The 23,536-nt window shown below is 46.9% G+C and overlaps 1 protein-coding gene across 1 annotated transcript in view; it reads left to right on the forward strand.

Annotated features, from left to right (window-relative positions):
• LOC119381847 (ovochymase-2-like) overlaps positions 1-23,358 on the forward strand; it is a 31,841-nt gene extending 8,483 nt beyond the window's left edge. Inside the window, exons 2-4 of the mRNA XM_037649600.1 lie at positions 20,551-20,770; positions 21,710-21,911; positions 23,138-23,358. Coding sequence (XP_037505528.1) covers positions 20,551-20,770; positions 21,710-21,911; positions 23,138-23,358 — 643 coding nt within the window. The remainder of the gene's footprint in view (positions 1-20,550; positions 20,771-21,709; positions 21,912-23,137) is intronic.
• Positions 23,359-23,536: the final 178 nt, after the last annotated feature.

Here is a 23,536-nt window from a genome sequence, read left to right on the forward strand (position 1 = left end):
TGCAAACACGTTCGGGTCTGCCATGTCAGAGTTAAAGGTAGCTGCAAAGAAAGAAAAAAAAAAGAGAGAAAAAAAAGGGGGGGGGGGGTACAACCAAGCGAGAGGGGCGAGTGCAGCCATCACAAAGAGCTGCAGAAGGTGGTGAGGAAGGGAACTACAGGCGGGGAGAAAAACCGGGCGGTTTAAATGTCCGCCAAGGAGCTGCAGAAGGTGGTGGGGAAGGCAGCTACAGACGACAAAAAAAAAAAAAGGAAGGTACTCGGGCGGCGTACGTTTAAAATGCCGCCTGCCTACTTTAAGTGATATTGAAAGGGTTGCCTGAAAAGCAAGCTCCTGCTTAATGGGTGAAGTAATTGGCTGGCATATGGACAACATAACGTCACTTACCAGCCCACACAAGGCCCTTCCACCATCCCTGTCTCCGTTACAGCGCCACGCACTAGAGCCACACTAGCCCACTCAGCAACATCCCACACGCAAACAACAGAACAAAAGACGAACTCACCACCGAAAACACACTCGTCTGTGAGCCAAACGGAGGCAACATACACCACAGCCGAAGCCTCCACACAAACTACACCCAACGCAAGGTCCACAGCCGAAGCCTACACACAAACAACATCCAACATGAGGCCCACAGCCGAACCTTCCACACAAATTACATGCCCACCTCCACACTACCACCAGGAACCCGCCACAACCGAGACCGACGAAACAAAATCCGCAACCGAAGTTGTCACGCAGACGCCCACTCTCATACCTCCACACACGGACGCCCAGGCCGCAACAGTCGTCGAATCTAACGAACCAGAAGTTCAAACAGCTCCCAAACCGGAACGCGCGGACACACGCAGATCCAGCCGCACTAAGACAAATAAGTGACAAACCCTTGAAATCACTACTCCCCATACACGCCGCATTGAATTTTTACAAGCTAGAAAACTAACCCAAAAACTCACCAACTACACCTGCCACCTCAACACGTACAAGCACTGCATAAAGAACAACACAATTCCCAAAGGACTAAAACTGAAAGCGACACCCGCGTTAGGTACTCTCTCCACCCAATATCAAGATAACTGGCAAACAGCACTAGACAACGCTTCATTTTCTCTCTTAAATATACTCAAGAGCCACTGCATGGAGCAAATTGAAGAATTTTCCCCAAAACTCGAGAACATAATTCTAACAACCGAAGAAAAAAGGGACCTAGAACAATATAAAGAAAAACAGAATAAAAAATTGAGGCAAAGGCAGAATAAGAAAATGATTTCCAATCAAGGAACACCCTCCCGAACAACCACCCTAGTCCCGCTAACAACTGACAGTACAAACAGAGAAATACCAAGCACAGCTAACATCACACAAATAGAGCAGTCCAATGTTGTAGACATTTCAAGTACATTAAGCCTAGAGGAAACAAGGGTCCTTAGCAAGGGCCTAAACTTTTGTCCAACCAACAACACAATAGATGAATTCGAACTCCACAGAGACCTCACAGAATTTTCACGAAGAATGCGCATTAGACACTTTTTTGCAGATAACGATGGAGCAGAAACAGGCACTACAACGCTCAGGGCTCAGTCTACTTGGACTCCCGAACCAGAACAGGCAATTGAACTCGACTTATATCTTAAAGCTATCACTACAGAAATCATTAATCAATCGAAATCATCTAAAAAGCCTAGGAACATGACTTATTCGGAGAGTCGCATCATCTCTAACCTCAAGTCGCGCGAAGACATTATCATCAAGGAAGCCGATAAGGGAGGAAGCATAGTCATTTGGCCAACACAGAAGTACAAGCACGAGGCTTACAGACAACTCAATAACCCAGAACACTACCGCAAACTAGACAGCGACCCAACAGAACAATACACACTCACAATCACTAACACACTTAGATCCCTCCTTGCTGATGAATTAATAACTCCATCAGAATTCAAGTTTCTGAAACCAAACAACAAAGCAGCAGGGCGGTTTTACCTCCTCCCCAAAATTCACAAAGTACCATCCACCGAATTATACACTGCCAATATTCCAGGGCGCCCAATAGTATCAAATAACAACACCCCAACCGAGAGCCTCTCCGAATTCCTTAACCACTTTCTCGGGGACATTCCGAAGACATTCCCGTCATTTGTACAGGACACCCCACACCTACTGCGAATAATAGAAGAGATTAATAGCAAAGGCACACTACCACAAAACGCCATCCTCGTCACACTAGACGTTACCGCTTTATACACGAATATCCCGATCCCAGAGGGCCTAACCTCAATAAAGCAAACTTTAAATCAACATAATGTACAGCATTCTACTGAAGTATATTTATCATTACTCGAACTAGTACTATCACACAACTATTTTGAATTTGAAGAAAATTACTACCTTCAAATACAAGGAACAAGCATGGGCACCCCATTCGCACCCACTTATGCAAACATATTCATGGGAATTCTGGAAGCAGACTTCCTGGCTCGCTGCGCAGACAAACCCCACACATACCTTCGGTACATTGATGACATACTTATAATATGGGGTCACGGCAGGGACAATCTAGCTAAATTTACATCATTCCTAAACTCCTTTCATCCAACGATAAAGTTCACATCCGAGACCTCAGCTGAGAGCATCAACTTTCTTGACACAACCATATATCTTGAGAATGGTATATTAAAGACTACGCTGTATAAGAAACCATTTGACAAGCAACAATACCTAGATTATACTAGCCATCACCCAAAACATTGTAAACAGGGCATTTTCAGGAGCCAAGCAACAAGGTTACGTCGCATATGCGTAGAGGATCAGGATTACGTAAACAGACTTACTACCCCAAAAAGAAACACTAGCAAACAGAAGCCATCCAAACGCGTTCCTTCATAAGGCTTACACGGACGCACTAAAACTAGATCGCACTGAGACACTCAAACCACGCCCTAAAACCACAACAACAACAACGCCTCTTCTCACTACAAAATTTTCCAACGCACTTCCGAACATAAACAACATCCTCGCAAAATACTATCCGATTCTAACAACCAACCAGAAACTTAAAAAAATCTTCCCCGAACCGCCTAAGGTTGCCTACAGACGCAACGCCAATTTAAAGATATGCTCGTACATGCAAAACTCGCAACAAAAACTACACCAACGTCTGGACCCTGTGGGCGTCCAAGATGTTCTACGTGCAAACATATACAGCCAGCCACCAACGTAAAGAGCACAGCATCCGATTACCTTCACAAGGTAACATCGAACTTCACGTGCACCTCAAACAACCTGATCTACTGCATTGAGTGTGCCACCTGTAAAAAACAGTACATAGGCGAAACTGAACAACCAATTCATGTAAGACTGAACGGCCACCGCGCAGACACAAAGCACAACTTACCAAAAGCAGTAGCCAGCCACTTCAATCAACAAGACCACAATTTCGATCAAGCCAAACTTTACATTCTACAAACAAACTTCCGGTCACCACGTGAGAGGAAATACATGGAATCGTATTTGATACACAAATTTCAATCCCTACACCCATCAGGAATAAATCTAGCTCGTGGTAATTTGGAATCGTTAAAAGCCATAGCATGATTCCTATAATATTAAGAGACATGAAGTACGCTCAGCTTTCAAAAACCTTAACCTATTCGCAAAATAAAATCCCGACCAGCTCCCATAATACACTATCAATATTCTTTTTTAATATCTCTTAACCTTGCATGTATAAATGTGCACATACGTGTAGATATTATTCTCTTAAGATGTTTTCATTTTCTAGTGAATCCGAGCCACGGTTTCCTTCCCCCTTTCCGCGCTCCAAAGGCCGCTTCTGGCCAGCATTGTCACAGCCCTCGCTTTCTCAGGAAGTTTTACGAGTCTTATTCCGATTGTTCCCCCCCGGCCGCCCCTCGTTCCTTTCAACTTTTTTTTTTTTTTTCCCTCTTAGTTGACGGGCGCCCAATTTTTGGAAGCCACCGACGACACTGGATGCATATGCCAGCCAATTACTTCACCCATTAAGCAGGAGCTTGCTTTTCAGGCAACCCTTTCAATATCACTTAAAGTAGGCAGGCGACATTTTAAACGTACGCCGCCCGAGTACCTTCCTTTTTTTTTTTTTTTTGTCGTCTGTAGCTGCCTTCCCCACCACCTTCTGCAGCTCCTTGGCGGACATTTAAACCGCCCGGTTTTTCTCCCCGCCTGTAGTTCCCTTCCTCACCACCTTCTGCAGCTCTTTGTGATGGCTGCACTCGCCCCTCTCGCTTGGTTGTACCCCCCCCCCTTTTTTTTCTCTCTTTTTTTTTTTCTTTCTTTGCAGCTACCTTTAACTCTGACATGGCAGACCCGAACGTGTTTGCAAACTCTCTTGAAATGTGGCAAGGGCTTTACTCTTCTGCTTTCGAGTTTCTCTCTTTCCAGGCATCAATTACCAACAGCAACAGACACGCCGCCGCTGGACATGACGTCATCACTAACCCCATAAAACTAACACGCCAGGGATGACAAGGCGCCTTTGACAAAGATAGGTCCCCTATCGAAACGTCGGCCAGCCTGATCTGAGGCACTTTCTCCTGTTTTGAAATCTATAACCTGACAAAAGTGTATCGTGCAGGGCTGTTCTGGCTGCGGTGCGCTTCACGGTATGTCCATGTCTGTCAGAATTCACAGAAAAACAACACTCGGGAAACTTGCGTCTTTACGGGCTGTACGCATTCTCGCGGTCTCGACTTGAGCGTAAGGAGGGAGCCGCGGACCGCGCTTGACAGACCTGACAGGTACGTAGCCGCCTTGTCCACAGCATGTAGTTGAAGCATTATCGCAAGCGTGTCACGGATGAAAGTGTCGCCGACATCGCCCTTGCATTAGTTAACAAATTAAAACGTACACGTGTGACCTAGACTGTCGCAACGGCAATGATATTTTGCAAATGAGCCACATTCCCGCCGTCAAGATATCTCATGTTTTGATGAGGTTCTCCGAGCTGGAGCAACACTTCAACACGATGTTCATATCAGATTCCCTCTTACTTACAGCCACAGCAACTTCCTCTGTTGCGGCCACCGCTTGTAAACATGCGGGAGGCGCCCCGACGCGCGGTGCTCGGAGGCAGCTTTTGCAGCTGCTGCGCCAGTTGTCACGTGATCATAGAGGGCGGTAGCGCGCTTCAAGCTGGGCCGCCTGGGCGGAGCCTACGTGCCGTGACGTCGCTACAAGGGCCCTAAATATATCGACGGCGCCTACCGCTGTTTACAAACATGGAGTAGGTCTATATATATATACTAGAGCTGTGCACGGGTTGTATTTCAGAGCCCGAGCCCGGCCAGGGCCCGCTGACTTTGTTGAAGGCCCGCCCGAGCCCGACGGCAAAGGTCTGCGAGCCCGCCCGGCCCGGCTTTTTGAAGGTTCGCTGCGAAAAGAAAACATCGTTTTCCAGTAATTTGTCATTTTATTGAGCATATCAAATATGATCACACGACACACGACGAAGAGTCTCTATTACACAGATTATAAATTACAAGTAGACGGCCTCATGCCAGCAACAATGGAGTTCGCTCGCCAGAGCCGTCACGTGTATTGGGTATGCCCATGCAAGTGTCCGCTTGCACGAAGGCGATCTACGTCGGTTCGCTCGTCGCTGTCGCGTGCATTTTCACTCATATGGGATTTGGCCTTAAATCTAACGCGAACAGTCGCGTGGCACCGTCACTAGCTCAGGTGATGTTACTTCCCTGTTTGTCGGAGTGCAACAGAGGCAGGGCTTTACCTGCTCCCCTTTTGTTTAAAGTAGCGAATGGAAAGGAAAAGCGGTAAAGGGCGGTCGCGGAAAAGGCGCTGTATGCGTGCTGGAAAACAATTTCCGCTCATTCTCTATATTTCGGGTTTGAGTCGGGCTTTGCGCCAGGCCCGAGCCCGGCCCGATAAAACTCCACGTGGCCCGAGCCCGGCCCGGGCCCGAGGTGAAAATACGTCGGCCCGCCCGAGCCCGGCCCACGGGCCGGGTCGGGCTCGGGCTTTCGGGCTACCCGGAGCCCGTGCACACCTCTAATATACACATACTTAAACATATACAGTGCATGAGGCGGCGACGGCGACGGCAAAATCCAGCCGAGACTGTCCATATAATTAGTATCGCAATAAAATCTAATCTGGTTGCTTCTAGGCCGTTGCTACGCTTCAGCTATAAATGATGCTAGGTCGTTTCTACGTCGATTCTCAGTGCAGAGATGCTCGTGTAAAGCCGCAGACATACACAGACACGACACGAATGTCCAAACTCCGGAGAGAGAAACTCGCGCTGAAACCGAACGTTCGCACCTCCCATAGATCTACGGGCACGTCGTCGTTCGCATAGAGCTTCCATCACTTCGGGGTCATCTCGCAGCCGCCGTTGCCTTTCGCGTTCCCTAGTATCCTCTCGTTGCACGTACCTCTGAAGCATTCCGTCCAGATGCTGCAGTGACGTTGAAACGTGCGGCCACTGTGTTTATCACTAGGTTAATTTGGATGGTTCATCAAAGCTCTTCTCAATTGCTGGTTACGTCTGTCCAGAAATCCTAATTGGTGTTTGCCGCGCCTTTGTTGCCTTTTTCCTTTTTAGTGGACCAGCTGGGAGTAGTGGGATTTGTCGAGTTTCTGTGGCACATGCCCGTTCTAGTTTTATTGAGATAGTATATGGACACTCTCGGCTGATTTTTGCCGTCGCCGTTGCCGTCATGTCCCGGATATGTATATGTATGTATAATAAATAAAACCAACAGAGAAAAATAAATCAAGAAAAATTTTTCGAAGTGCGCCACCGGCATTTGAACCTGCGACCCTTCGCTCCCCAGCGCGCCGCTTTAAACAATTCGGCCACGCGCCACCGGTTCTGTAGAATATTAACGGCGAGCTATTTATATACAGCATTTAAGGCTGGCGGTATGCAGATCGCGGAGGTGCTTCCGCGTGTGCAGTATCAAGCGCGAGATTGCCCGCAGAGCGCACTTTAAAGCAGTGCTCTAGATTGTGCTTCTGTTTGAAAACTGTCCTTGAGACGCGCACTAAAAAGTGGCCCATTTCTGCACCCACACGCGATGTGGAACGCCGGCTAAACAATGCGTCGAACGCCACCGCCCGGCAGGACACGCGGAGGGGCCACTCCACTCGCCGCAGTTTTCAAGAAAACAAAAATATCTAAAGGCCCGAACACACGTACGCGTTGCAGCGCGTCAACGCGTGACTTTTTGACGCGGCGTCGCGCCCTCTACCTATGGAGAGGGAGGGCGCACAGCTTCGCGTAGCCGCGCGCCCTCTCTCCCCATTGGGAGAGGGCGCGACGCCGCGTCAAAAAAGTCACGCGTTGACGCGCTGCAACGCGTACGTGTGTTCGGGCCTTAAGAGCGTTGGATTGTAGCGCGCCGCTCAAACACTGATAAGTAACTGGGACCGTTGTTAGTTCGTGCTCATCCTGTGTATACCTGTGCGTTCTTTTCGAGCGTCCTTCGCTGTGTTTGAACAGCGCAGCGCGCTGCTAGTGTCGAGCTGTTGCCGTTAGTTCGTAGTCATCCTGTGTGTTTGTTCTTTTCGTGTATCATTTGCGCTTGATGGACGCGCTGCAAGTATCGAGCTGCTTGGTGTTCTTGTGACTGTGTAATTTGTTGCTATCGCATTCATTGCGTCGCCTCTGCGGCGAAACTGTGACTTCTTTGAACACACCAAAGTTGTTGCAGCCGGCTTAAACAGCTTCGCTGTTAAAAAAAATCACACCATCTCCCGCTAAAGGGGACCATGAGGCGATGCGAAGCAGTGTTTCGGCATGTAGAGCCCGCGTTCTAGAGGTGGAGTGGTGAGGGGAAAAGCGAGAGGGGAAAGGGAAGAGGTGATGTGGAGAGGGGGGAGGGGAAGTGAAGAGGGCTTGCGCATGCGCAGTAAGGGTGGTCACGCCGCACACCACCACGACCACCAGATTGAACTCCGCCATAAGATGCTTCACATCTAACAGACGGATGATTTACAATACCAGATTTACTCTACTATGGGGGAGCAGTAGGCTGTCCCTGTTACCACCGGACTTCGAATTGAGAGCGGCGCAGTTCAATACGTCGACTACTGTCTATGGAACCGACTTTAGAAGGGCGCGCCTAGTGTAAGTCATCCCAGAAAAGCCTCCGTGACCGATCTGGCAATATTGAGTACTGCTGCCTATCCAAATATCTTCACACTCAAACCTAGACAATAAAAAGCGCTACGAAAAACAGAAATTGTGTCCCGATTTTATTCTTTAACCAAACGAGTTCAACATAATTCAAATGCGTGGAATGGCACCGATGAAATGTCTACCACGAATTCTTCGAGCGAGGCGCACGTTCAACTCACGGTGCAAGAAAAATAAGTTGTTCAACCGAAAGAACTCCAACTAGGACAAAAGCGATATAAAACTTCTACAGTGCGGATTGGCCAAGACGAAACCAATGTCTTCTAGCAGATTTTTCAAATCCGTTCACCCGTCTACATAGGTCGTATATCTTTGCTAATGTCCGGCCGGTACGCCACTTCAAGAAGTTCTACAATCCTGCTTTATGAACGTTCCAGAAATCTGTTCTTCAAAGTAGATAGTCAACGACCACCGCAAGCTTTGAAAAGTAGGGATAGAATCCTTCTACAATCCGCATTGTAATGTCCATTTTCTTTTTTTTTATGCCCCCTTTCTTTCGCTCACCTTTTTTTCCCTTTTCCATGCTCCTATAGTTTTCTCGTTCCCCTCACCCGTATGTGTGTCCTCTCTCTGGTACACATTCTGGGAAAGGGGACGAGCGGCTGCCGGCAGGTTATTCGCACTTAAACAATGCGGGAGACACGAGCGACCGTATGTTTCTTATGTCACAAGTGAAATTGCAACAACGGCCAGGAAAAACGCAAGTCTCGTAGGACCACTGTTCACAGCAGGAAAAACATGTGAGTGCAGAGCTGCCTGCATTTTTACATATTGTAATAAGCTCGTGAGCAGAATAATGTATAAAAGGCATACGACTGGGGTACCGTGGAAGCATGAACTTACATTTAAGCTCACTGGCTACAAACATTTATCTCAAATGTTCGTGCAAAGCTGTTCATTCACGCAGATTAAATGCGCAAAAGTTACAACGAGCAAGAAATCAGTTGCACAAACGGTGCTCCCACAATATATTCCACTTTTATGGAACAGTATCGAAGAACTGAGTAATGAAAAAAATACAGAGCAAAGGCAGCAATTGTGATGCAGGTATCAGTTCTCTAAAAAGAAACTTATAAATACTGGCAGTGGAAATCTATGTTCAGACATTGCACAAAATTTTGAACAATGGCGAAGGTTAACAGATGCTTATTTAAGTGAGAAGTGCCTCAATTTATGCCCGAGCTGCACAATATAATGGCAGTAAAGCGCATGTTCAGACCTTTAACAGAAGAAACATTGCACAGCTTAAAATCAGGTACCTAGTTAAGCGAGCACGGGTATGGCTGCCACCACGCTAGCACCCCTTGCGAATCGCGTCACGCGAACACCTCCTAATGAATGAAACATAGCATCTCCGACAAAATTCAAGGCGCGACGGTGATTGGCCGAAACGGCTCGCCAGGGCGCCCCGGTGCGATTTGTTGACCATGCCGACACACACAGACACTCAAAAAAGTTCACAGCTGCTTTAATAAGTTGTGTGACCTTTTGGTTTCTTTAAAGTCTTAAAGGAGCAGAAAAACCTAAAATATTTTGACATGTATCTTTATTCATACGAAAAACTACAAATAACCATCAAAAGAGAAGTGATAACTTAGTTGACGCAGCGCTTGTTTCTAAACATCTAGCGTATCACCTACAAAAAATACGTATACAATAATACATAATAGAGGACGGTGTGAAAAGGCGAAAACTCGATAAAACCGTATGGCGACAGAGAGCGAGCATCTTATAATTAACCAGGCGCAAGCGACGTGCTAGAAAACTTTTCGATTTAGCTGAGAGGTGCCGGGTTTGCAGAGGAAAGAGGAGTTTAACAGAGAAGGGAAAATATAAGCCACAACCTTGAACGCGCGCGTCGAGACGGTCAAGGCAGACCATCATCACGGCACTGAGAAAAAAAATGCCGAACTCCTCCTCTTAAAACGCGCCTTTGACTCTCATGCCCTCAGAAATTCGAAACTCGTAGAATTGCGCCCCCAGGCTCTCGTTATATGCATACAACACTGTGAGAGAAACGACGAACTAGTACATCGTCGCTGTAAAAGATTCTCTTATCTGTGAATTTGTTGCAGCGACAGAAAAAAGCATGTGAGACATGCGTAACTTCCCCGATTTTAATGCGAGGCACACGCAGCTTAAGCTAACTTTAAACCCATCAAGCGACCAATAAAAAAATCATATACGGTCACTTTACTGAAATCAGGTCAACTAATGAAGATAGTTCTCTTCATGTGCTTTCGAACATGTACGGAAACTATAGCGTGTACATTTATGTTTGGACAGCTTAATCGTGTTTTCTGCATGAATTACGAATTCACGTACTGCTGAAACATGTCGCTCATGCAACCCGTGATGCTTGGCAAAACATTTTCTTTTGTTTGTTATATTATGGTTCTCGAATGCAGAGTGCAATGCAACGAAAATGAACTTACCTTCAAGAATGAGAGAAGCCGGCGGTTTATACAGAATCCGTAAAAACAAAGAAAAGTAATCGCATATCAAGGTGACCGCGTCAATCATGCTCTGGCGATGCCCCTCGTTACTGGGTACCGATCAAGCCAACCAAGCCAAGTGGTGCTCCGCCATCAGTAGCCCCAAAAAGGGGGATAAGCTTTGGGCCGTCCATGCAGCCCACGATGCGACAGTCAGGCTTAGCCTGCCCGTCCCAATGTGGATGGAGCCCACTGCGCGCTAGTCGCGCCTCTCAGGACTCTTAATAAAGTTTGGCCAACCAACTAATTGCAGTTGCATAGCTGTGCTCGCACAATGGGTGCGCACTGAGCCCGAGATTGTTATATTTGAGTGTTTGGAGTCGTTTACTGCCCTCAGTATGGGACCATGATCGGACTCTGCGACGTCCGTGTAAATGACGTCACTCCCGCCGAACCGTTTAGTGAGTTGTTCGCTATAGCCGTGCGCTTTCGCCATTGTAGAGTGTTCTCATGTTCTTCGGAATTGGGGAAACTCTCACTTGTTCCCGTAAAGTTTCGGATACAGAAACGAGGTCCTCATCACAGTAATGAGGTCGGATAGGAAAATTTAAATCCGCGAGGACCCGTCTCCCCACCTATGAGCGGTCGAGGAGCTCCCTTTGCCCCATCATAGTCGCTGCCCTCAGCTCCTCGAAAGTGTTATGAAGTCCATTCATTCATTCATTCATTCATTCATTCATTCATTCATTCATTCATTCATTCATTCATTCATTCATTCATTCATTCATTCATTCATTGCTGTGGCTATCAGTGCTTCCTAAAGTAGATCCTACCCCTTTTTCTTGGGACAAATTCGTAACAGATATTGAAACAGCATTATTTCAAGCATTTTCTTTATCTTGTAACCGCTTGTTTAAAGGATAGAATGGAAACATTATTGGCTGTATCGATACGTTTTATTGTGCAGGTTACAAGTAAAGCTTTTTCGGACAGGCTCTGAAGTTTAATCAGGTCTAGCACGGAGGCTCTTCGTGGTGACTTAGGCTAGCTGTTTCCTTTAAGAGTTCGCTCCGTTCCTGTGCAGGCGACCGTTCTTCAAAGTGCCTGGCGGGCAGCAGTAGCAACTCCCGCATGTCTGCAGTGAGCTCACATAGTAGGGTCGGTATAGTACCCCCTACATAGTTAACAATTTGTTCTAAACAAGTTGCTGCCTGTGCTGTCATGTACTCATATCGGGAGCTTTATGTTCTCCCAAAGTAGAGCACATCGTACTCTATCGTCAGCTATTTCTTTAACACACATCTTTGAAGGCACCCTTAGCTGGCCTGTATAAGGAGAAATGAGTTAAAGTCGCATTTGCGGCACCACGCGTGTTCGCCACAAGCTCGAGTACACGTGTAGTAGCAGTTGCCAGCTGGTCTAAGTGTATGTGTTTAATGGCCACTTTTATATCGCACAGTAAGAACAAGGATTGAAGAAACGACGCGGACACAGTGCTGCGTCCCTGTCGTTTAAAGTGCGTAGCACTTTATGGGCCCAACTTGTCGTCCATCCATAGATCTCATGTGACGCGATCAAGGTCAAAATCAAGTGTTCAATACAGCAGTAAAACAAGGCTATAGTCGGATACAACTTGTGAAGTCCGGAGATGCCCCACCCCGACGACCGAAGCGCGGCAGCCGGTCGCCTAGTCCCGCTCATGCACGCGCCGATGTTCTCCGAAGGCGAAGCCACCGGCCGTCCGGCTCATGACGTCAGTCCGGAGTGCGCGCCCACTGGTGCAGGCTTGTGTGCATCCGCCTTTGAGGAGGAAATGCCGCGGACTTCGAAAGCTGTATCCGGCTATAGCAATGCTCAAGACCTGGTTATAACTAGAAGAATAACTAGAAGAATAAGGATGGGATGGGGCTCATTCGGCAAGCATTATCAAATCATCAATGCCAGTCTACCACTATCCCTCAAAAGGAAGGAAGGGGAGGCAAGGGGGGCGCTAGCTTCCTCCCCCCCCCAATGAGAAATGGTAGCCCCCCCACTTTCGACAGTGGTCATTGTCGGCTGCAGACTGGGAAACTGACAAGTCAGGCAAAATTTTACTTGAACGCAGCAATAATGTGAATATGTTATAAAATTTGTCCTCCGATTCAACTGTGACTACTGTCCTCCGTGTGTCATGACCACGCACTGTAGGCTCTCTGTGGTGCGGGCTGCCTATTCCACGCTTTCGCGTCTTTCGTTCGAGCACTGCAGAGGAGGCTATCGCTCAGCTGAGGCTCTATAACATTACAGTAATCTGTCATGATTTTATTTTGTTCTGCCTGGCCTGAAATTTACATAATTGGCGACGCAAATACGGACGGGAACCAATTAATGTTTTATAGCCCGATCAAACGCTCTCTTCTTTTTCAGAAAATTTAGTTTTTTGACTTGAAACGATTAGCATCGCCACTGCTCCATATCCAAGCTGCTGTGAGTTGATGAGTGTGCAGATCTGTCGAGTATTTTAGTTGTGCCTAGCCAGGAGAGCTAAAAAAGATTCTCACTTTAGTCTCCGATTAACTTGCTTCACTTTGCTTATCATATGGTAGCCTGCAGCGGTAGCGGCGGCTTGTAACAAGGCAGTGTACTCGAGTACATTGAGAAGCCCAGCTTTCAAGCTTGCCCCATAACTTGATCTACCTCACCAGGGAGATGATCAGCGTTCACGGTTTTCTGGACTAAGAAGGCTGCCCACCTGCAAAGGATTGTGTCTGTTCCTAATAATATTTATTTCCCTCTCTAGCTATCTTTCAGCAATGATGAGTTCACAGAAAGTTGTACACGCGGAAGAGCAGCTCAACATCGTTTTACTACTACTGAAAGTATCTATTATACACATATGAATCCATCTCGCCCGCTGCTATAAGTAGCCGCTGCCATTGTGATTGTCGGGTAGCCTTCTTAAATCTGGTTGAGAAAGAGACACTGTGTGGCTATTCCGAAAAAAAAAATATTGTTCATCACAGTAATGCGCTGCCCACTGTGCAGACTTCAGTTTTTTTATTTGAACATACTGCAGGCTGACTCGGTCATGGCAGGAGTGGTTACGGAATGCAACATGTAACAACAAAAAGACAATCCTAAACAGAAATCGATGGCTCGTACTTTAGAAACAAAGGATTCCACAGTATTACAATGCACAACACTATCAGGCTACTTATTCCACCAAGGAATTACTGAGGGAAAGATTGAATGTTTGTGTAGGTTGACGCGGCTTGAAGGTTGTCGAATTGTTTTACTGTGGTTAGTTCTTGATGAATGTGGGAAAAGATGACGCAAATAACGTAATGTTGGAATTTTAAAATGGTCATTGTACGGAGGATAAATGAATTCAAGCTTTGAAACTGTTCTCCGTTTTGAAAGTGGTTCAAGTTTTGCTTTCTCTAATAGTTCAGAGACGCTGGATTGTCTAGAATAAAGAGAACATATGAATCTAGCCGCTAGTTTTTGTATGCGCTGAATTTTCATAGTTAGGTGTTTTTGGTAAGGGCTCCATATGAAGTCAGCATACTCTAATGATGGTCTGATGAGTGTTTTATAGGCATTTAATTTCCCATTTGGTGGAGTGTCGCGTAACTTCCTTCGTAAGAACGATAGTTTGCGTTCGGCAGTCTGACAGATGGAGGAGATATGATGATCCCAGTTAAGATTTAACGTGAGGATAAGGCCTTAAGTATTTTACCTGATCAAATTTCTCGAGTGCAGTGTCACCAAGAGTGTATGTGAAAACCATGGGAATGTTCTTGTTGGTGAATGTGATGCGCTTGGTTTTTGACGCATTAAATCTCATGCCCCATGTATTACATCATGAACAGATAGACTGTAGTGAATTATTTAGTTGGATTTGATGATTTAGATGTCGGGCTACTGTATATACTACACAGTCATCGGCGAACAACCGAATTTAGACCGTTCCATGAACCTTGAATTGAATATCATTGATGTACATGAGAAATAAAATGGGAGCGAGGACGGACCCTTGAGGAACCCCTAAGTAAACTTCAAGTTGCTGTGAAAAATGTTTTCCAGTGTTGACTCTTTGTGTTCGATTTGTTAGAAGACTGGAGATCCACGAAATTGTTTTCCTGTCTATTCGAAATGCGAGTAGTTTTGTAAGTAGGTCTTCATGCGGAAAAAGTCAGACGCCTTCGAAAAGTCTAAAAAAGTAGCATCTATTTGGTCTCCATCATTAATTGCACTAGCAATTTCATCTGTGAGTTCGGCGCGTTGTGTTACAGTTGAAAGGCCTGATCTGAATCCATGTTGCCGGTTGTAAAGTAGTTCGTTGTTTTCTAAGTGGAGTATTATGGCTCTAAAGATTATATGTTCCATTAATTTGCAACAAGTGCTCATCGGTGAGACTGGACGATAATTATTTAGTTCAAATTTTGACCCTCATTTGTGGATTGGAATTATATTAGCGCTGCGCCAATCCTCTGGTAACGTTGCTGATCCAAGAGACGTGACAAATATTTTTGTAGGTATTTAGCTACGCATACGGCATATCGGTTTAGAAATGAATTAGTGATATTGTCGGGACCTGGCGGTTTCTTCAAATCCAGTTTTTCTAGAAGAGAAAAGATACCTTCCTCGCTTATAGTCAATTGCGGCATGGGCAATCTCAAATCATATGGTTCTAGCTGGGCATTGGAAGCGGATTTCGTGAAGACAGATTGAAAAAGAACAAGTTTAGTTCCTGTGCAATACTTTCTGGTTCGGAAATTATGCGATCGGGCGCATTTTTTGTGAAATATTTTCGCGTTTATCAGCCAAGTGTCGCCAGAATTCCTGACGGCTGCGCGTCATAAAGGAAGGTAAAGTTACGTCGTCGATGCTCGATTTAGCATCCGCGACCTTCTGTTGCAAAGTTGAGATAACATTGTAGGTGTCAGCGCTGCCACCTTTTTTCCGTCGACGCTTTATTTTTTCTTTTCAAGTGTAATATTTCTCGAGTAACCCAAGGGTATTCTCGATTGATACGCTTTTTCTCTCGCGGAATAAAGTTAGCTTCGCAAAAGGAAACGATGCGTTTAAAACATGACCATAGTTCGTTCACGTCTCTCATTTCGTTGAAGGCCGCAAAATTTGTATCCAGGAAGCTGAACATGGCAGGATCATCTGCGTGCGCATAATTTGTTACGTATATGGGCAATGGTTTTTTGTACTTTCGTGCTGTTGGAATGGGACAGGAGAAAACGCCGCGAGTGTTCGCATACTCGTGACGCCGCCTAACAAGGAGGCAATTTTATGGCACACCGAAAATTATTGACGAATAGCAAAGAACCAATCACCAATAATACGCCGTATCGAAAACAGTTTATTATTATTTCTTTCTTTACGCAGTCATGGGTAACTGATAATTACGCGATGGATCACTTGCGCGTCATTTGTTACGCCGTGTTACGAGCAGATGTTGTGAGCATGACCCAGAACATTTCGACCAGTCATTAACAGGTAACGACCTATACGGAAGGAGACAATGTGGTTTAACGTTATAATCACCCACATTTTTTCAAAAAAAGTTTGAGCTTACACAGTCTGCGTAGGCTATCTACTTGGAGGAGCCGGAGGGGATGAGTAAAGGGGCCACTTGACTGCTTTCCCGTCCATCCCCCACCCAAGCTGAGAACAATAGGAGGGCAAGGCCTAGTAAATACATTCGTAGACATTTATGATCTTATAATTATACATAACCAGCTCAATGTGGTTTCCATAAATAATTATCGACTGAACTTGATCTTCTTTAGAAAGACTTTATATTAGAGGGCTCTAAGAGTAAAGAAATTGGCACTCGGATTATCCTGAAGACTTCAACGAAGTACCTTGCTTTTTGAGCCACATGTTTTGTTTAATAAGTGAGAATTTAAGGTACTACAGTTCATAGCAGGTTCTTCATACTCATCGTATTTACAACGCCAAACTGAGATTGTGAAGTTTGCAGATGGAACGCTCAGATGAAGTACAGGTTAAATGTGGCTGTACTTTTTGGTAATATTTCCAAAATGTAATAAACACAGCTGGGTTGTCGTAGTATAGGACGGCCCACCCTGCACAATCTGTTTGTGCAGATTGTTCCTTGATTGAAAACAAACGATTTTGAAAAGGAAATCATCTAATCATGTGTATGAATATAGAAAATCACGTCAAATTCGGGGAAAATGTAGTTCCCCCCTCTCTCTCTCTCTCTCTCTCTCTCTCTCTCTATATATATATATATATATATATATATATATAGTGAGAGACGCCAGCCCCCCAACTCGCGAACAAGTTGGTACGCCACTGAAACTACATATGTTTACCTGAAACATTGACGTCGCCGGCGATTTGGTAAACGTAGCTGTGAAAACTCTATGAAAGGGAATCGCTGGGCGCCCGTGCTACGCACTTCCTCATGTTTCACGATAGTGCAGCTGCATTGGGCGCAGGATTTAGAGGTACACCAATCGTCACAGAAGTTTTTTTCCGCATCGCCAAGCATACGCGCTTTCAAGTTAGATGTACGGCGTTTTTCACTGGGAGATCCAGAGCGGCCTTTAAAAATCCTTCCGCTTTGTTCGTTTTCATGGCAAACTTGGTCGCTTCAAAGCACGACTACAGTTGCTCGCAAACTGACGCAAGTGATCCTATGCCACTCTTTCTATTTCCGACCGGATCCGAGACTTCGCGGCGGAGCAAATCTGAGCGATCCGGCGCGCTGGTAGTTTCTCTGAAACGACTAGTGGAACGCGCGAATCCGCTCTGGATCGACCAGTAAAAAAAAAACGGATTCGCCGCCACGCAGCAAGAAGTCCTGCTCCGGATCAACCAAAGGAAGAATCCACTTAACAGCGAATTAGTTCTAGCTCGGCGTAAAATGCGTGGTCATGCCCGAAAACTATCATCATCATGAACGGCTATGTGCCGCGGAATTCGGGCAAATCCCACTACTCACCGCTACGGCGTGGCCTGTAATAATCCTGATGGGTGAGAGAACAAGTGCAGAGAGAGAGAGAGAGAAAAGAAAGAGAGAAAGAAACAAACACAGAAAAATATAAAGAAAGAGAAATTCTTGTCGAAAAAAGTTCTTCACGAGGCGGGATTCGTACACGCGCGCACTCTCGATCCAAATGCGATCGTCCTAACCACGTGGCTGTCTAGGGCCCTCTAACAGAGCGTAGCATAGCCCTGCATTGTATAGTGTAGCAAGGATGTGGGAAAGGGAAGCGAGCGTGAGGAGCAGATATGTGATGGTGAGGAGGAGGGAAAGGAAGAGAGGATAGAGTAAAGCGTAGCAAAGAAAGAATGAGAAAGAGAGGAATAGATTGAAATGCAGAACGAAAAAGGAGAGATCAATGAAAGAGAAAGAAAGAAATGAAGAGAGAAAAGAAAGAGGAAGCAAGCATCGCGGCGTATAGCGCCCAGATATCGCACCAGCTAACCAAGCCGCGCATGCGCAGTAGGCCAGTAGCTAAGCCACGCCCACCGACGGAGACATCTCGCGCAACCTCCGCTCTATAGTGCATAGCCTGGCTGCGCCCGATCATGTCCAGAGAGTCATGGGGCGTCCCAAGAAAGTGCGTACTCCCGAGGAGGAAGCCGCGCATCTCGAAGCTAGACGTGTCGGTCGACGGGAAGTACGAGCGAGGACGGGCCCGTGCTTCGCCGTGCCAAGCTTTGCGCGACTTAGTGCAAACAGCGCGCATTTCTTTGTTTGTTTTTTCTACGATTAACTACAGATTAACTTCCGTTTCGTTATAATCCCCAGCCCTATCTAAGGCGAAAGCACCAGATGCCTCACCAATCGCGAAAGTTGACCGTCGGCGGCGTCACTGTCAGCATGAGCGATGCAAACAACATAACGTGACGACGTCATCATATGACGTCACAGATCGCCAAAATTTGTGACTGTGACGACACATGATGACGTCATCGCATGACATCGTCGCTTGGTCAAAGGTGGGCAGATCACGGAGGCTGCGCAAAACAAGGCGACGTGCATAAAGCTTGGAATGCGTCCGATCCTTGAGGCAGTACAGATTCCCGTTAGATGCAGAAAGCTTTCGGAGGTGGGCGGGTGTGGGTCAATACAACTACTGCGAAAAAAAAAAGAAGGCTTTCGCCTTGGAGTCGTCTTAGGCGAATGCATAAGGGACCCTGTGAGTTTTTGGCACTGGAACTCAATTTTGCCTCACCTGCACCAATAAGATGCAGTCATCGACCCGAGGGTTTGCATCGCCAATCCGTCATACCAGCGCAATTACGTCGAAGTAGCCGTTGGAGGAGGAACTGCGCTGTACGACTGAAGAAAAATAAGTGTCCGCCCAGCCCACTCTGCCACTCTGCAGGAAAGTTGCGGCAGAACAGCCGCACAAGTTTACATCGATTAAAAAAATACTACCCAACAAATCTTGTTATTAATATGGTTTGGACCGACACAACGAGAGAACATACGTAGGAAACGTTTTCGCGGAGTCCTCGCTCGCCAAGGTTGGCTGCGCGACCTAATGCATGCTCAGTGTGGTGGAAGAGAGGCAAAGTGCTCCATATAGACGGCTGCGCCATCACTCTGGATTCAAGAATGCAGTCGACACTGGAGTGAGTAACTCTCATTCGCCCACCACGCACTCGGCGATGCATTACAGTCGCGGCTCTTGCTCAGTATTCTATTACGATTTCAGAATTTTCGCATCATTCGTGTCACTCTATGTAAATCGATTAATCGAAGATGTTTAATTTAACAAATCGGTTAAATGAAAGGCGGATATCGACTACGATTAATCGTTTTGCGGGACAGTTTTCATCGCGTAATTGATTAATAATTCATTGATATTACCGTCCCTATAGCGGTGAACGATTAATATTAATCATTGAAAAAAGATTGATCGACGTCTGACACTTCGTCCGACCACAACCATAGTCGGGTGCAACTTTAGAAGGCAGCGCCATATCCACCTAAAAGGCGAACGCCCACAGGCCTGCACCAATGAGCGAGCACTATAGATTGACGTCATAAGGCGGACGGTCGTTGACCCCGCCGTCGGAGAACGTTGTCGAACAAATGAACGCGACTATTCTTTCGGTGGCGGAGGCGATCGGCTGCCGCGCTTAGGTCATCTGCGCGGGGCATCATTAAAGGGACACTAAAGAGAAAAATGATTGCTCATATGGTTTCATTACTGTTTCATAATTCCAAGATCGCCATGCTTGCCGCGAGAAGACGCTTCGTAAGCGAGAAAATGCGCAAAAAGAAAATGCGGGTGGCGACGCCACCTTGAAATTTCCGCACCAAACACCGTCACGCATTGATTTTGATGGCGTCTACTATGTTCTGCGTAGTTTCTAAACAGTAAAAATGAAATACATTGTCCTATGAGGGAGCCATAGATATAACATACCAAGTTTCAGGAAATTTCGTTCAACCTATGCCACTAAATTACGTAAAATACACTTTGACGTCCGTTTTAAGACCTTCAACTTGATTTTCTCCTGCATTAATAAAGCTATGATGGTTAAATTAACAATATTAGAATTCTCAGAGCATTATTCATCAATATAAACCGATTCATTGCTCCACTTTTGTGCCCCTTCAGGTTGTATCCGACTAGTGATACGTAGTGCTTCAGCAGTTGCTTTTGCCGATGATTTAAAGATAGATATGTTTACGATTGTGCTGGTGGAGAAAAGTTGCACCAGCAGCGAAGAGCATGCACTTGGATTGCTGCCGTGTTCGTCTGGCTTAACACAGGTGGCACCATCATACCCGCCGCTCACCTCTGCTTCTACGGTAACTGGTCTACGGACTTCTACGGTTAGCTTCTACGGAAGTTTGCGGATAAACTAGAGCTCTCTCAGAACTGGCTAGAACGCGCGAACTCAATGGCGTTCTCGCACATTACGCAGGCACGTCCTAACGGCGGCGCACTGCCTATTCGCATCACGCTACAAGCCGACGTACCGCGTCTTCCTGCGCAATGGCAGCTCGGCCGGAAAGCACGCCCGTTCCTACGCGAGCGTGCCGGTGTCGGCAGCGCTGTGCCATCCGGGATGTCGATTCCACGGCACCACCCGGGCCATCAACGACCTTGCTGTGCTCGTGCTCGCCGAACCGCTGGACATTCAGGTGCGCTTCAACTGTGACACTGTCGCGAGTCAGCGGCGTCCTGTTCGCGGTATCGAACCACCGCTAAATACAGACCTCACCCTCACTTTCCTTTCCCACCCCCTTGTTACACTATACTACACACGGCTATGCTGTGTTTTACCCTCCCTCTCCTCATTTCCCTCCTCCTCAACATCACATATCTGCTGACCGTATTGCTTTACGGACGCCTAGTGGAGATTTCGCCACTTCGGGAAAGGATTAAGTAACTGCACTTGCAGTAGGCATTCTAGGAGAGTTTATAACTGCCAATATTACGCTCACCGATGTTCCTTTCCACTCAGCACGGTTGAGGTATCCACCAAGAATCGAAGCGTGGCAAGCGAATGTGAAGGCGATGCGAACGGGGCCCGATTGCGCTATCGCGTTCCACTCTTGAAGGCGAAGCTTAAGCGTCCTCCAAGCTTTTGCTCCCCCTTTTCCTTGTAAAACACTTACGAAACCTCAGAATGCAGAGTAAGGAATTATTTCCATGGAAGGCGTGTTTGGTCTGATTTCCGACAGTTTTTCGGTCGCTTTCCTAAGAATGACGATCGGGGCCAGTGTCTTTATCAAAGATTTTTTTTTCTCTGTTTCCACGCAACGAAATTCCCATACATTTGTCTATATGGCGACGTTCCTAACACTCTCCTACACATGGTTCTGGAGTGCCCTCACCGCGAGCAATACAGCCAAAACGAGGCATCAGGATCCCGACAGGCAATGTTTCAAGCACAGAGCTCGGAATATCAGCGAAGTCTGGTGTACAAGGCACGGACCGTGGCGTTAGCCAACGGCGTTCTGGACTGGGAAAGCCTCCCACCTCGGGCGAAGAAAGAACACTTCGTAGCTGTTTCTTGCAATACGCGTTTATTCCTCCTCCTCCTCTCTTGGAGGCTTATGAAAACTTTGCATATTCAGGGTTCCGGTGGCGTCGGCCCCCTGTGCCTGCCCTGGCCTGACGTCCCCGTGCAAGGCTCGGTGCTGTGGATGGCGCGTCACGAAGGCCGCACAAAGCTGGGCTCAGCCAGCGGAGGCGCTGGCCGCCTGCCCTCCGTCCTGACCAGGGAGTCTGTGCAGCTCGTCAACTGCTCGCTCCTCCCTCAGGTGTCGCACGACACGGGTAAACGCCAATAACATCTTTTGTTCTCTTAAAGAGGCAATTGCAACCCTTCATTTCATTGCAATGCCCTATCACGCGGCGCTGTTTACATCTGCCTGAATTACAACTTAGTGCCACTCTGAGAATGAAATGCTCCGCGATCGCCAAAATAATACTACTTATAGGCAGCCAACGACACTGAAACTAGGACCTCTTAATATGCGTTCATTAAAGACAGTAAACTTATCGATTCCTTCGGCTTCTAAACTCAAGTGCGTCAGCGGTATTTACCAGTTACATGATTTGCGTTCATATTGTCTTGTTTTCCCAGTCAAGATCGCCTACACCCACCACGTGGATTGACCAAGTTACAGGGGCGCACTGCAAACGTATGGCCGCTGAAAATCGTGCGGCAATCATTGCATGTGCAAGTTAGAGTGTCACGAGCGCAGATATTTGGGCTAATTGGTCAATTGCACTAAATGACGTCACAGCGCTCGAAAGAGGGGACGTGAAAGACCACAGGACATGCGCTGTCAGAATCGCGCATAGAAGGGCCCAATGTACTGGTATTGTAAATCAGGAGTAGAAATTTATAGGCTAGTTGGTTTATTGCAATAAATGACGCCGTAGCGCATGTCTTCTCGTCTTTCGCGTGTCTCTCCAGTGCTATGCTGTCATCTGTTGAGTCACGTTTTTTGCTGACGATGCTCTAACCTGTCACGCAGTGCAACGTCTACACGTTGCTTTCCGCCAACTGTGTCGCCATTGGTAGACCCTTCAAATGTGCGTCTGGTCTATATTTACTGCCTATCGTAGTAATTTTTTTATGGCACTGATACAACGTTTGTTATAAACCATGCAAGAAGTTCGAGACTTATCACTCTCACTGTAATACGTACCTCCTTCGAGCCGCGGAGGATGTTTTCACGAGTGTCAACGAAGGGATTTCCGTGCAGTGCACACAACGCAAACCAAGTATACTCCTCCGTTCTGGTCTCTGAAATACACACACACACACACTCCTCTCTGCCTACTTCTAATAAATTCGCTCGCTCGCTCTCATACAGAGACGCCACTGATATCGGAGTTCCTTTGCTACGCAACAAGCTTACGTAAACTGTCTGGAAGTGTTGTAGACAGGCCTTTAGCTTAGTGGTTAGTTCGCACGGTTCAACGTCACCACCACAATCGACTGGTATAATAAATGCCATTGCCTCGTTTCATCCTTTTTTTCTCGCATGCAGACGGGGATTTCTCGAGCGAGCTGTGCGCCGTGGGCATCGGCGGCCTGCGCGAGGTCGTGGACCCCGGCACCGCGCTCATGGTAGACACCGTCCAGGGCTGGGTGCTCGTCGGCTTGCTCTCGTGGCTGGACGACACCCGCGCAGTCTCCAGTGTCGCTGTCTTCACCGACGTGCGAGCCCTCATGGCGTGGCTGCTGGAGACGCTCTTCAAGACGTTTTGAACGATCTCGAGTGATAGGTTTTTTTTTGTGTGCTTATTCGCTCCTTCGCAAGGAGTTCTTTTTTTTTGTAATTTTCGAACTTCGTAAAGGATAATTACGTGCTTATGAGTACGGGCCGCAAGCACACTCGCGGCGCGGCAGATCCCGTGCTCAATATGAGCGCGTCTATTTTCGCGCA

The sequence above is a fragment of the Rhipicephalus sanguineus genome, chromosome 2 (assembly GCF_013339695.2).
Source record: "Rhipicephalus sanguineus isolate Rsan-2018 chromosome 2, BIME_Rsan_1.4, whole genome shotgun sequence".
Lineage (NCBI taxonomy): Eukaryota > Metazoa > Arthropoda > Arachnida > Ixodida > Ixodidae > Rhipicephalus > Rhipicephalus sanguineus.